Source organism: Centroberyx gerrardi, chromosome 22, assembly GCF_048128805.1.
Source record: "Centroberyx gerrardi isolate f3 chromosome 22, fCenGer3.hap1.cur.20231027, whole genome shotgun sequence".
In the NCBI taxonomy this organism is placed as follows: domain Eukaryota; kingdom Metazoa; phylum Chordata; class Actinopteri; order Beryciformes; family Berycidae; genus Centroberyx; species Centroberyx gerrardi.
Window position 1 is genome coordinate 10,677,958 of NC_136018.1, and position 13,150 is coordinate 10,691,107.

Here is a 13,150-nt window from a genome sequence, read left to right on the forward strand (position 1 = left end):
AATATTATATAGGCCCATTTGGAGAGAGAGAGAGAGATACATACATAGATAGATAGATGGATAGATAGATAGATAGATAGATAGATAGATAGATAGATAGATAGATAGATTTTGGTTGTTTCTTCAGACTAGTTTGTAGGACATTCAAACACTAAGATATCTACAATCAAATAAAATGAACTTTTCTTTGAAATGTAGTTAAACCATGGTCAATTCATCCCAAAGTCTGAGACTTTTTGAACAAGCAAAGTCGTTGCCGATTGCTGTGGGAAACACTGACTGGCTTACAGAAACCTAAACATCAGCGCGACTAACAAGCTGAATCATGAATTTCAATTCCCAACTCATCTAGCCTAAATGTTTTGCTTATGCAGAACATTTTAAGCCCCCAATGTTAGTAACGGTAGGCTACTAACGTTTATGTTATAGCCTATTTATTCTAAAATTTTAAATCAAAAATAATCTCCGCCTCTGTCAAGGAGGGATATTTTGTCTGATTCTCAAGTAGGCTACAAAAGACTTTTTTTTTTTCTTTTTTTTTTCTTCTAAAATTTGAAAGAAAGAGTAAGAAACACTTACTTTTGGTAGATAACGGCAGAGCACCAGCAGAAATAACATGTTTGAAGCATCCATCCTCCTTAGTTTTGAAATGATTTCTTTCAGGACTCCTTGCCAAACTCGTTTGTAAAATGTGAAGGAAGGTGTGTACAGGAACGGTGTGTGTGTGTGTGTGTGCGCGCGCGTGTATGTGTGTGTGTTCAGATGTGTGAAGCAAAATGCTGCTTCTGCTCCATCGGACTGGAGTGGCTGTGCTCCGCTCTGTGCGCTGGCTGCATCTGTTTAACTGTACCCGCCCATTAGCCATTCACAAGTCTGGATGGCTTGTCCCGGGAGACAGTTTGTTAACACTGCACGGTGTCTGTGAAAGGCTGCTGGCGGTGGACTAATGCGGTTTGAGAGGGATCTGGTAAGTAAAAGGCCATCGCGTTAATTCTTGGCAGAAGTGAGAGTGTGTTATTGGAGCAGCAGCAAGGATGCTTGTGTGTTGTTGTGTGACCCGTCAGTCCGCCAGCTCAGGACCCCGAAATAGACCTGGGACCTGTGGTTGGTGAGATTTTGTCCCATTTGAGTAGTTTTATTATTACAAATCATTTAGTATGTTAGTTATAGTCTACTGTAGGTGGGGAGAGTGCAACCTCTCATCAGAAAAGTCCTTCATTCTGTCCTCTCAACTTCTAGTGAATGAAATTCAAATCAAATCAAAGTATTCCTTATTTTACCTGAGGACCCTCTGGAGCCCCCTCAAGGACCCCTGGGGATCCCCGGCCCCCCACTTTGAGAACCGTTGCTCTAGCCAGCAGTTGTCCATGAGGTCTATGAGGCATCAATACAGTTATGAGCTTTCCTTCATAATCATCATCAGTGGAAGTGCAATATTGTAGCAATGGCAGACAGGAGAGGGGGCATCTTGCTTGCCAACAGCTCTCTACTGTGGTAGCAAGGCAGCATGATAAGTGGAACATGGGCAGGTAATATATAGATTAAACTGCTTGATTTCTACAATAAGGGTAGCCCATTACTCAAATTGCATTGGTGTGTATCTTCACACAATCACTAATACATAATGACAGCCAACTGGGAATGTAAGCACAAAATGTTATACAAATTCTTATCAAACGTCACTAATACACCACAACCATGCTGGGAAACACTACTCAACAAGAGAAGGGGGTGAAAGACTGAAAGACAGACATTTGTGTTGACCTAAAACTTCACAAACTTCAGTTGAGGCTTCCTAGTGAGTGACTTTTACACAAAGCAAGTCACCATGGCCAGAGAGGAGAAACCCAACATCTTTACTCAAGGGCAGTGACGGGACAAGTGGGCCCAACTGCTTTTTGAGTGAAAGGAAGGGATACAAAAGTGAACAGCTTGGTCCTTGCAGCAGCACCAGTGTCCCCCAGTCCCCCCAGATGTTCAACAAAGTGTCACTTGCCTATTTAGTGCATCTCCACAGATGTAAGTTACCCCAACCCTGACCTTAGCCTAACCCCAACCTTGACCTGACCATATTCCTAACATTAACCCTATTTCCAAAATTAACCCTAGCCCAGACAATGAATATCTAATTTTCACACAATTATCACTTTAGTATCACTTTAAACTCGGTAGGCTTTTTAGTGACACATATAGTCACTTGATAGGACATCATGTATCAACACTGGACTATCCGAATAAAGTGTGATCACACCATCTATTGCTGTCTGGAACTTAAGAGCACTCACAGTTGACTGGACAACGCAGCACCGCCCCATGTTCAACCTCTGTGATGGGCTGCATCCTTCCTTCAAGGCTGCTCAGTGCATTTTCTGAAAGCATATATACACACACAGTATATATTGTTAGATAGTACACTTCCTACCCGTTTCTCAAGCTTAACACAAAGAATGTGAAACGTGGATTTATTTGACCCCAGTGTTTCTTTTTCTTCTCTTTTCCCTTATATGTTTTTTTTTTCTTTTTTTCTTATCTTTTCTTTTCTTTCTGTGTTGTATATTAGGCTGCTTGCTGTGTGGCCATACTTTACCTATTCCAAGTGTAATTTGAGCAGTGGGGATATAATGTTCCATTCCATTTTGCCATAATGCCTTGAATCACCATTGGAGGCCTGCACCATATAGTGGTTATTATACTGAAGGTCGCTTGGTCAGATGTGCTGACCTAAAGCATGTTTGTGTGTGCATAGTAGTACCTTGTAGCAACTGATGATGCAATAACTGCTGAATAATGTAATAACTTGTCCAAATGTAATAAAAATGTTGCTCTAAATGCTTCAAAAATTTAATAAAACCTATTCATGTAATAAATTGCCAGATAATGTAATAACATCACATTATTACATTAATCAATTACATTAGTCAATTATTACTTTATAAGGGCAGTGACATAGTTTTGTCTGATGATGTAATAAAAATACTGATTAGCATTCTTGCAAGATAGTCGCTACTATTATTACATCATCAGTTAAACATTTGTTACACCCCTTATGAAGTAATAATCACCAGGTAATATAATAATGTGATGTAATTACATTATATGGCAATTTATGACATTTTCAACCCATTTAGAGGGACATTTCTTTACATTTTAAGTTATTACATTATCCAGCAGTTATTACATTATCAGACTTCATGTTGCTACTGAAGCACATGTGTGTATTTTTTGCTGTAAGCTGGACATTAATATTGATATCACAGAAATCTAATTTTCCTGGCTTCTATCATTACCACAAAGATGTTTATACATACTGAATGGTCTGTCCTAGGCCATAAGCATAACGTACATTTTTTAACTAAGCAGTATGTCCTTTTAGCCACATGGCGGAGGGGATTCAGATCTCATTACTAGAGAGTTTTGATTTGTTGTTCAGCTCCTCTGTTCACCAACTGGGAGGTTCAGCTTTCAGAAACCCCATATACAAACCCTAGTCCTTGGATCAAATATGATTTGGGCAGAATGACAGATTAAACCCCTCCATGCTAGATCTCGCTATAATCTTGATCTTGATCCTTAGAGCCCATGCTGTTAAAAATCTAGATATTGTCCACTTGATTACACAAACTGATAAACCCATTTAAACTCTCATTAAAGCCTATGAAATTGATATCAAAGAGCAGCCTTTGTGGTGAGGAGGTGATTTTGTAAGTCATTAGATAGAAGAAATCTATAGTTTCCCCTATGGAGATGCATTTCAAATAGATGTGACCTTTACTGTACATCCCAAGGGATGACATATTAGACCACAGAAGACTAAAGGACCCTCACAAAGGATTTCTATCTCGATAAGGTCAAGAGTGTTTCTCTACTGAATTAAGCTCAGGGTATTAAGACACAGGAGAAAGCAGACATTTGAATTGTATCAGGCTGGGTCCATATTGGAGAGGCAATGGGTGATAATAAATTAGCTGAATTATTCACAAGTGGGTGTAAACTGTTATTATTCTGGGTCCCAGAGGAAGCGTGAATAAGATATAGGAAAGATAGGAAGCTGAAAGAGGGAGAAAGGGACAGTGAGAGAAAACGAGACAGTTGATGTGGTTTATATAAATCCTTTTCATCAGTGTTAATCTTGATGTTCATCTGTTTCAATTTAGAGTTTTGATGATTATCAGTGAAATCCCTATCAAATATTAACCCACCATCTTCATCTTTTCATTTCACCTTCCTACTTCTGCCAGTCACTCTGTTACCATGTCAGCCATATCATTGTATGGGGCTGATCTGTAGGTGGACCAGCATACATACAGCATAGAACATATTAACAGAATGTAATATAAAATGTAGACAAAGGTGTTTAGGGTATGACTGTTTTTTGATGCTCTCAAAGTGTGTCCACATTTCACGTTTGTACATTTCAAACAATAGTGCAGGACAATTAACAGTGTGAAACCGGGGTTGCAATCTGACCGTCATCATCATAACCCCAGCTATTATGCCCGCACAATAGTTTTGCAGTAGTCCTCCCACCACCGTAGCCCTTGTTCAGCAAGGCAGCATCTCTCCCCTGCATCCATATAAGACCTTCACCCAGGGGTGCAGGTGAGGGTGAGAGGATTAGTATTATGTGTCCCATTGTCGCCTTGTGATTCAAACACATGCAGGCAGGACGTTAGCCAGCTGAGCCTGGCCAGAGTGAATAGAGCAAGAGGAAATTGGAAGTGAGTTTCTACACCTGCGTTTTTTGTTCAACACAAAGATCTATTACATAAGTAACATCCCTTTATCTGTGAAAAATTGAAAATAATGAATAGTACATTGTGAATTCAGATCAAGTACATGATAGTCAATCATGGGGTCTCGCATTGAATTGAGAACAAATAGCCTTAAATTAAAAACAAATGAATGGGCAGTCCACAGCCCACAATTTGGGTATTAGCTGTTGAGCTACGCTGCAGAGAGACACGGAGGATGACAGAGACAGGAGGGATAGCGCAGCGTGAGCCGAGGCTCAGATCGCTGCAGTTTGAAGCGAGCAGCATGCGCACTAGCAACACCAAGCTATGCCTCATGACTGCCTTTCAAGTTTTCCTAACATGATGTATATCAAGCTTGATACTTCTCCACGTTGTGACAAATTGTGAATATTGTCTAGATGACTGTTGCTGTCAGTCACATCTCCATTCATCTTGGACTCTCTTGTTCTTCTAATTTGGACCCCAGGCACTTTTGCTGGCTGGGAATCTAAAAGCTTATTGAAGGCGGGAAAAAAGGAGGAAGTGAGCAGTGAAGGCAATAGTGATGAGTATAATTTTGCACCAGGCTGGCCAGGCTGCGGTTGATTCACATGATCCGAAGAACCAGGCTGTTGCATTCTGGGATGCACTCAGTAACCAGTTCTAACTGGATCCCAGCTTTTCCAGGAGACAAATAAATAAAAGCCTCTCTTCCCTGCTGTAGAGATAACATTTCATATTATTTTGTGGCTGTATTAGAGGAGAGGAACTTGTGAACCACAGAAACAATGAAAGCAACCATGTACCTTTTTTTTTTTTCATCTCTTTTTATCCCTTTTATCTCAGGATTTGTTGAGCTTATAAGTGGAACATGTTGCATGTCCATACACAAAACTATGGGCAGAGTTGGATAGTGGACCTAACTGTAGAAATTGGTAGAAATTGTTTACTATAGGAGACCTTCTGAATGTCAGTAATGGTTGCATGTGTTTATGTCTGGGTGCCAAACCTCAATCTCCAGTGTTCAGCATGGCCTGGCAGCTTAGATCAGCCCTGTTTGCTCTAATCCTCCCTCATGTCTTAAATGGTAGTCTGCAGTTTGGCTTGGCTGCCGTGCAATGGTGATATGCTGAACACTGCTGCTAACATTTGGCAGCAGTGAGAGTTGGGAACATATGGTATGCAGCCAGTTTACACATATATGGAGAATCACAGAGGGTACAGTGTTGTTACAATAATCACATTGACAGGTGACTTTATTTTCTCTGTGGCGAGGTGGAAGATTAGTCTGCCAGCTGCAGTACAGCCACTATTGTTGAATTCTGCTCTGTCTGTCTGTCTGTGCAGCCACTTGTCACTGTGCTGCCTGAACCAACCTGGCACGAAGCACACTCTCCCTTCTTCACAGATGGTTCATATGTTTGACCAGCACAGATAAACGCACACAAACACAATCAGCAACTACTGATGAGCAATTTGAGCCGGGGTGGCGGAATGAATGCCGCCTTCTCTAGCATCCCTCCAAGGACAAACAGCAAGCCTGTTTAGACCTGGTTCATTTACTCTGAGAGTGCACAATTTTGCACTTAACAGTCATGAAACCGTAATAAGGTGTGTTTATTTATGTGTGGTAAAAGCAGACTGTTGATGCTGGAAGGAAGGAACTGCACGCTCTCGTTGCTACTGAGGTGCTGTTGACACTGGAGAGCCTAGTAGACTCTTGTCCTGCAGTAGAAACAAACCATGAGACTGATCTGCAATCAGCACAGGTTTTTTTAAATGGTATTATCGTAATTGTCCTGCTAAGCTGAGTGTGCTGAGACACAATAGGATTGGTGGTTGAGACAGTATCTGTGACTTGGTCATGGTTGACTGTTGTGAAAATGATGCCTGGACCCAACGGAGAGCGAAATGATTGCAACAAAGTCAGTGTCACTGTATCCTCTTCCAGCAAATTCATCAATGCCTCTAGGTATGTGGATTAGTGTCCCAGTCGTATTTCAGAGAAAAGCTGTGTCAGATTCTGACAGAGTACTGGTCCTCACTCGCACCTCCCAGAGGGAAATTGGCTTGGCAGAATGCTATTTCACACTGAGACCTCACCTTTACACCCAATATAATGATTAAGTTTTTGGAGTGCAAAATGGCATTGCCTTCAAACATAATCGAAGTGCTTCAGGTTTCACACTGTCTGGCATAGAAGTAATGTGGAGCAAAAGAACTTTGAAACTTCAATTTCAGTGACATGGCTCTTGATTTCTTGCTAGATGTTAAGTTTTGGGTTTTTTTACCACTTTATTTTCGATGTAGAAATGATGGTACTAATGCTTGTAAGTGCTTGACACTGTGTGTGTGGTTTGATTTATTAAAGCAGGAACAAGTAACAAGTAGTCCAGATGGAACTGCAGAGGAGAAAGATATAGCAAAAAAACCTTTTAAACAGTTTCAGTGACTTTCTTGCCGGTGTTCAGGGGTTTCATCTTACCATTAAAAATAATGTTACTAATGCTTGCAACTGTCTGTGTGTGTGTGTGCGTGTGTGTGTGTGTGTGTGTGTGTTTGTTTGATTTATCGAACAGGAATTAACAAGTAAACATTTTATTTCCCCACGAATGTTGCAGGCGACCCCAAGATACATCATTAACAAAATCAGTGGTGTAGCAGTTATCGCCTTTGAAAGTTTTAAATTTTGACCTTTATATATACTGTAGCATCTCCATCAGGCCAATCAGTTCAATTTTCACATCGGAACACTGTGCTAAATGTATCATCCCAAGTTTCACCAAAATCACCCTCCTACACATGTATACAGTAAAACAGGCTAGACGTTTTTATATATTTATATATATATTTCCTGCGCTTCACATGGCCTCTCCATTTTAATATCCCAATAATCTCTTATTCAGATACAGTGGAGTGTGTCTTTTTGTTAAACTGTCCTTTGAAGATGCTCTGAAAGGACATCTGGACAGTCGCCCTGGGGATCAAACTGAAATTGGTACATTTCGACATTTTGACACTAGCAAGTAGGAGTCATTTTGCTGAAAGTCTTTGTCCTTGAGCCTTCATTTGTCAGAGCAGTGATCAAATCTGGTGTGTGACAGGTGAAATATATAACATTATTGCCCAATGTCCAGTTATGCCACATCTCCTATCTGAGAAGCTTTTGATTTTCCCAACCACCTGCCAGATGAAAACTTACTAAAATTATATAGCTTCATAATCCTTTACTACATAATAAAATCAGACAGTGTCAGTAGCCCTTAGGAGAAGTAGAGTAGATATGTTTCAGAGATTCAGAGAATTAAAGTTGTAGATCCATCCCCCCCAAAAAATGCATAATTTAAAGCAGACTCACAATTTGCCAAGTTTGGTGAAATAATACAATGGGATATTGTCTCAACTACAATGTGACACCTGTTTGCTTGGGTCAGGTCCGCCGGTGAAGGAGATTTTTTAAAACTGCAGAGTGTCAACAAAGTTGTCCAGGAGCTGCAGACCATCAGGAGAAATCTGAGAGGGGAAGGAAGAGAAATGGCTCAAGAGGGGATTCATAAAACATAAAGTGAAAGGATTTTTGAACTTAAACAATAAATCTGAAACCGCCCACGCTGAACCTTTGGCCTGACACATACAACACCTGAAGATGGACTGCCGACTTAGACGCAGCTTTGAGACAGAGTGTTTAGACACAGGTATTGGTATTTCGAGACCGCCTCAATAAATCAATGCTGGTCTATTTTAGTCTACTTAGACAACGGCTCTACCTCTCTCGACCTTGTATTGCAGTGACTGTTTCAAACGGAATGCTTTTGAGCCGAAATGACAGGCTACTGCAATCAGAAAACCCATGTGAGAGGTTGAAAAGACAGTTCTGAGTCATTCATGGTCCAAGGTGACACATGTCAATAGCAATAAAAATGTTGATCACCATAATACACTTGCTATGCCACATTTCATAGCAGCTACAAGAATCACACATTCATATGATAGTCCACTTAAACTGTTCTATTATGTATGCATCAGCATTGCAATTACTGTGAACCTGCAGTATGCGGCATCGACATGACTCATGTTGGAAGAACAGTACAGCACCACTGGTATAAAGTGTGATTGACTTTTATTGAGATTACATTTTAATTTGTTTTGTGTACTAGTGTTCCCTCTTTTTCAGTTGATGTAAAATGTTTATGAAAATATATGATTGATTGATTATTTTTCTCCTTAAAACAAAGGAGGCATGTATTTGAGTCAACTTCTGACTATTAACAGATTCCTACTCACCATGATTTTGGGTTGCAGCTGCATCAGTGCCCTTAAAGATTATGTTGAAAAGAGCTAAATCTTGAAATGATCCAGTCATTCCTTGTTTCTTTCTCTCAGTCCAGAGGCAGCAGCCCAGTCATCAGTCACACACAGGCCCTATAGAGGCAACTCATCTGCATAAACATTGGTTTTCTCATGGAGCGATCGTGTCCAGCCTGTAATGGAAAAGGATGATGTTTTCTGTGGGTGAATCTGAGGACGAGTGGAAATATTTTTGTGCAAGCAAGCTTAAAATGGGAGCACAGGACTTGTTACTGTTGGTGAGTCTTTGTTTGCTGCATCTTTGCTGCCACTTCAGTGTCAAACCAACAGACGGACTTACCACTTACTGTATGCAAGCCGTCTGCATTTTTAAGTGTAGCATGAGTAGAGCAGCTGTGTTACGTAGGACCAAACGATATTCCAACATTTTCAAAATAAGACTGCTTTGCTGTTTTGCACAGCGATGACACAATATACTTATGGGATTGTCTAGTATAATTACATCACTGCTGGGAGCAGTGGGTCAGAGCAGCCGATCCGGGGAAATGAAAAGAAACATTTACAATTTTGACTGCAGGCATGTTTCAGCCCCCGCCACAGACAGCAGTTGGAACCACAGCTGGTGCGAGCCAAAGGCTCAGTAAAGAGATATGTTTGCAGAGAGACATTTGTACTTTCTGAACTGAATATGAACTCTGCCTGCCCGAGCCTATAGCTGCAGCGCTGCCTGTCATACTTTTGATACGGAGAACCAATGCAGCTCCCAGGCAGTGTCTGTTTAATTAAAAAAAAACTCTAATCTCTTTACAGCCCAATAACTTAGGTCAAGCAAATATACAGAGTATGATTAAAAATAAAGGAGGCACTAATATAAAGACTTTGCTTATTACTGATAACTCTGGCTCCGTGAGTGTGTTTGTCTGTGAGCGTGAGTGTGTTTGAAATGTGATGGACTGGCAACCTGTCCAGGATGTTTCCCTGCCTTCCACCCAGTGCATGCTGGGATAGGCTCCAGCTTCCTTGCGACCCTGAATGTAAATAAGCAGGTATGGAAAATGAATGAATGAATGAATGAATGAAAGATAGCTTGGTAATAAAACTGGGGTGTTTTTTGTGTTTGTTTTTTTCAAGCATGATTTTGGTGAGTAATAATCAACAGTAACACAAAGTTTTTGAGTGATCACTTGCACCCTTTAACTTCATGATGTTGGTGAAATAACATCCAGCCATTATTTCATAACCTGCAGCTCTTTAATTGGGATCATATTTAATTATGAAGAAGTCCTTAACAAATGGCTAAAACCAGCACAGATTACTGGACCCAAACTATTCCAGGAAATGCATCACACAGCAATGCACAACCACCCTACATTCAAGTTATTTCTTTTATTTTGACCATACATTGTACATGTTAAGTTTGGGAGGCATTCAGCTGGATCAAAGGGCTGAGATTCAAGTGCTAATTTGGATTTGTACAACAATTTTGCTGCATCTAACTGCAAAAGTTAGCTAATTAGGTTAGTAGAACAATTTTCATGACGTCAAGCTCTCCCGATATCCGTCTCAGTCAAGTGAATTGAATTAGTGTCTGCAAAGGCTTGTGACTGGCTGCATCAACAGTAAGTGCTTAATTAGGGATACTGGATTAAATGAGTTCATCTGGACCAGTGCATAAACAAACCACTAAATTGCTTCACCACAGCCCAAGAACAGTATGCCTCATTAACTCCAGCTCTGAAAATCAATGCCAAAAATGGATCCATTTCAATATTAGGACACTGAGCATTGCCTACTAGGTTCTCTACATTCAAATGCAGCACTGCACAGTTCAGGGGAAAAGATGAGGTGTGTAAACAGAAAATAAAAGTACTATCTGACTCACCTACTATGAACACTGCAACAGGCGCCCATAAGGAGGCATCTTAATCGTTTAAGAAATAAATGTTTTATCACTTTGTGTACAGTCAAGTGTACCTTTATCACTTCTGTGAATATATTGTTCAGTGCTGGGTATCTGTAACTGGCTTCCTACCCCAGTGATCACACCTACTGCTCTTTGATCTTCACACCAACAGGATTAGCCGGATTACATCCAGGATCGATTTTGTTCTGCTGCCAAAGAACAGACTGAGGAGACGGAGGCCTGCTAGAATATTTAAACATCCTTCTGGCTTTGTCCAGACAGAGAAAGACTGTTGGTCCCTGGTCTTTTTCTCTCCACATGCATCAAACTTTTTGTTTTTCTTTTCTTCAGTAAAGCCCTTTATTTCTTTTCCTCAGTATAAAACTCTATTGAAATACTTGGTTTTATTCCAGCAGTCCTTTCTGTTTCCAACACTCTGCAAGCCATATTATTTCACTGAAATTCAGAGGTGTCCGTCAGGATGTGCATTTCTGTCAAAAAGCCACAGCAGGAGGAGCATCTGAGGAAAAAGCATCAACAATGTGGCTTTACCATAAGAAGCATGAAATAGAGAGTTAATCCAACTCTAAGCTTGATTTGAGAGGCTGCTGAAGTCACATCATGTGGCAAGCAATCAGCTTCTCAGCACTAGTTCAGTCCCTATCCCTCTATTTCTCTGCTCTTCATGTCAAGTACTCCCATCATATTGTAGCTTACATGTGTTCAATCACAAACAATTTACAATTCACATTGAACTTTCACTCTTGGATCAAAGTCCAACAAATATAATTAGTTCATAACACTTTAAAAGATTGTTGGAAAATTGCTCAGTGTGTATGTATGCTTTTACTTTACTATTTTGTTTCTCTGAAAAAATCCAACTGAAATAACACTGCTTCTTTTGACTGAAATATGTCAATACTCTTTCCACATCTGAACAATGCCTTTGATTAACATGTGCTGTATATCAGATACAGTTTGAGAAAAGAATAATGATTTAAAATGAAGGCCAGAGCAATTGAAATTTTAGTTTGGCACACTCAATCCCTTTTCTTCGATTTTTGGCTCATCTGTGAGTGCAGTGGCGGTTTCATTGAAACATCTTTCCATTCATGGAAAGATGTTCCATTCACGGAGGCTTTGTATTTAAAACCAGGGGAGGCTTTTAGATTAACTGTCTTTCTGGATAACTAGCCATCCAAATATATTTTTTTGAATTTATTCAATATGTCTTCTTGTTCCTGTAACATTGACTTGGAGGTCAAGTCAAAAGATTTAAATTGGCAGACAACATTTTGCTGGTAATAACATAACATACCCACACTCATCTTCACTAAATTGAATGGAACAAATCAAGACAAAAAATAACCCTGAGAACATGATTTACTGATGTAACAAAAATCTGATTTAACAAAATACCATTCTGAACATAATCATGAACCAAAGAAGAGTTTGTCCCACCCTGTGACGCCATGTTCACCAGTGCATCGCTCCACAGTGAGTCAGATGGGAGAATGAGAAGTTTACTGTGGCAGCAGCCAAGATGAATTTCTGGGTTTGGTTCAGAGCTGATAATACTACAATATGATAAACCTCACTAGGACCTAAAAGCTAAAAAAATAAAAAAAATAAAAAATGAGACTGCGGTTCTGTTATCTCTCTGTATGGATGGGTACAAAGCCTATAGGCATAATATCTATGCAAATTGATGATGCCATGAAAATGAATTTACCAGGTAATGAATATTGTTGGCATAAATAATTTATCTTTTACAACATTATCTCCCCCCCCCTTCATCCATTATTTAATTTAGATTGTCACTCCACAGTACATGGCAGAGCAGACAGAGCGGGACAGAATACTATAACTTGCATAGCCTCTGTATGAAACGACTATTCCTCAACACCAGAGACAGTGTCGCTCTAAAACATAATGATCACAATCTACCCATCATTCTCTCAGCACATTGAAGACCTTGAGATAAACTCCAGCCAACTGCTGCATCTTTTCACAACCTCCTGCTTAGACAACAGGTTTCCAGCAGGATCCAGTTTTTCAAAGAACTCGCAAGAATTGATTTAACAGCATCTCAAATCAAAATGCGTCAAGGACAATGATTCATTCGTTTTTCACACACACACACACACACACACAGAGAGAGACATATACATACGTATACATAGACACACACAAGCCCTGGGCATGC

General features: G+C 40.0%; 1 protein-coding gene across 1 annotated transcript in view; it reads right to left on the minus strand.

Annotated features, from left to right (window-relative positions):
- Nucleotides 1-633, minus strand: part of vipr1b (vasoactive intestinal peptide receptor 1b) — a 41,985-nt gene extending 41,352 nt beyond the window's left edge. The window contains exon 1 of the mRNA XM_071913740.1: nt 580-633. Coding sequence (XP_071769841.1) covers nt 580-633 — 54 coding nt within the window. The remainder of the gene's footprint in view (nt 1-579) is intronic.
- Between the last annotated feature and the right edge of the window lie 12,517 nt (nt 634-13,150).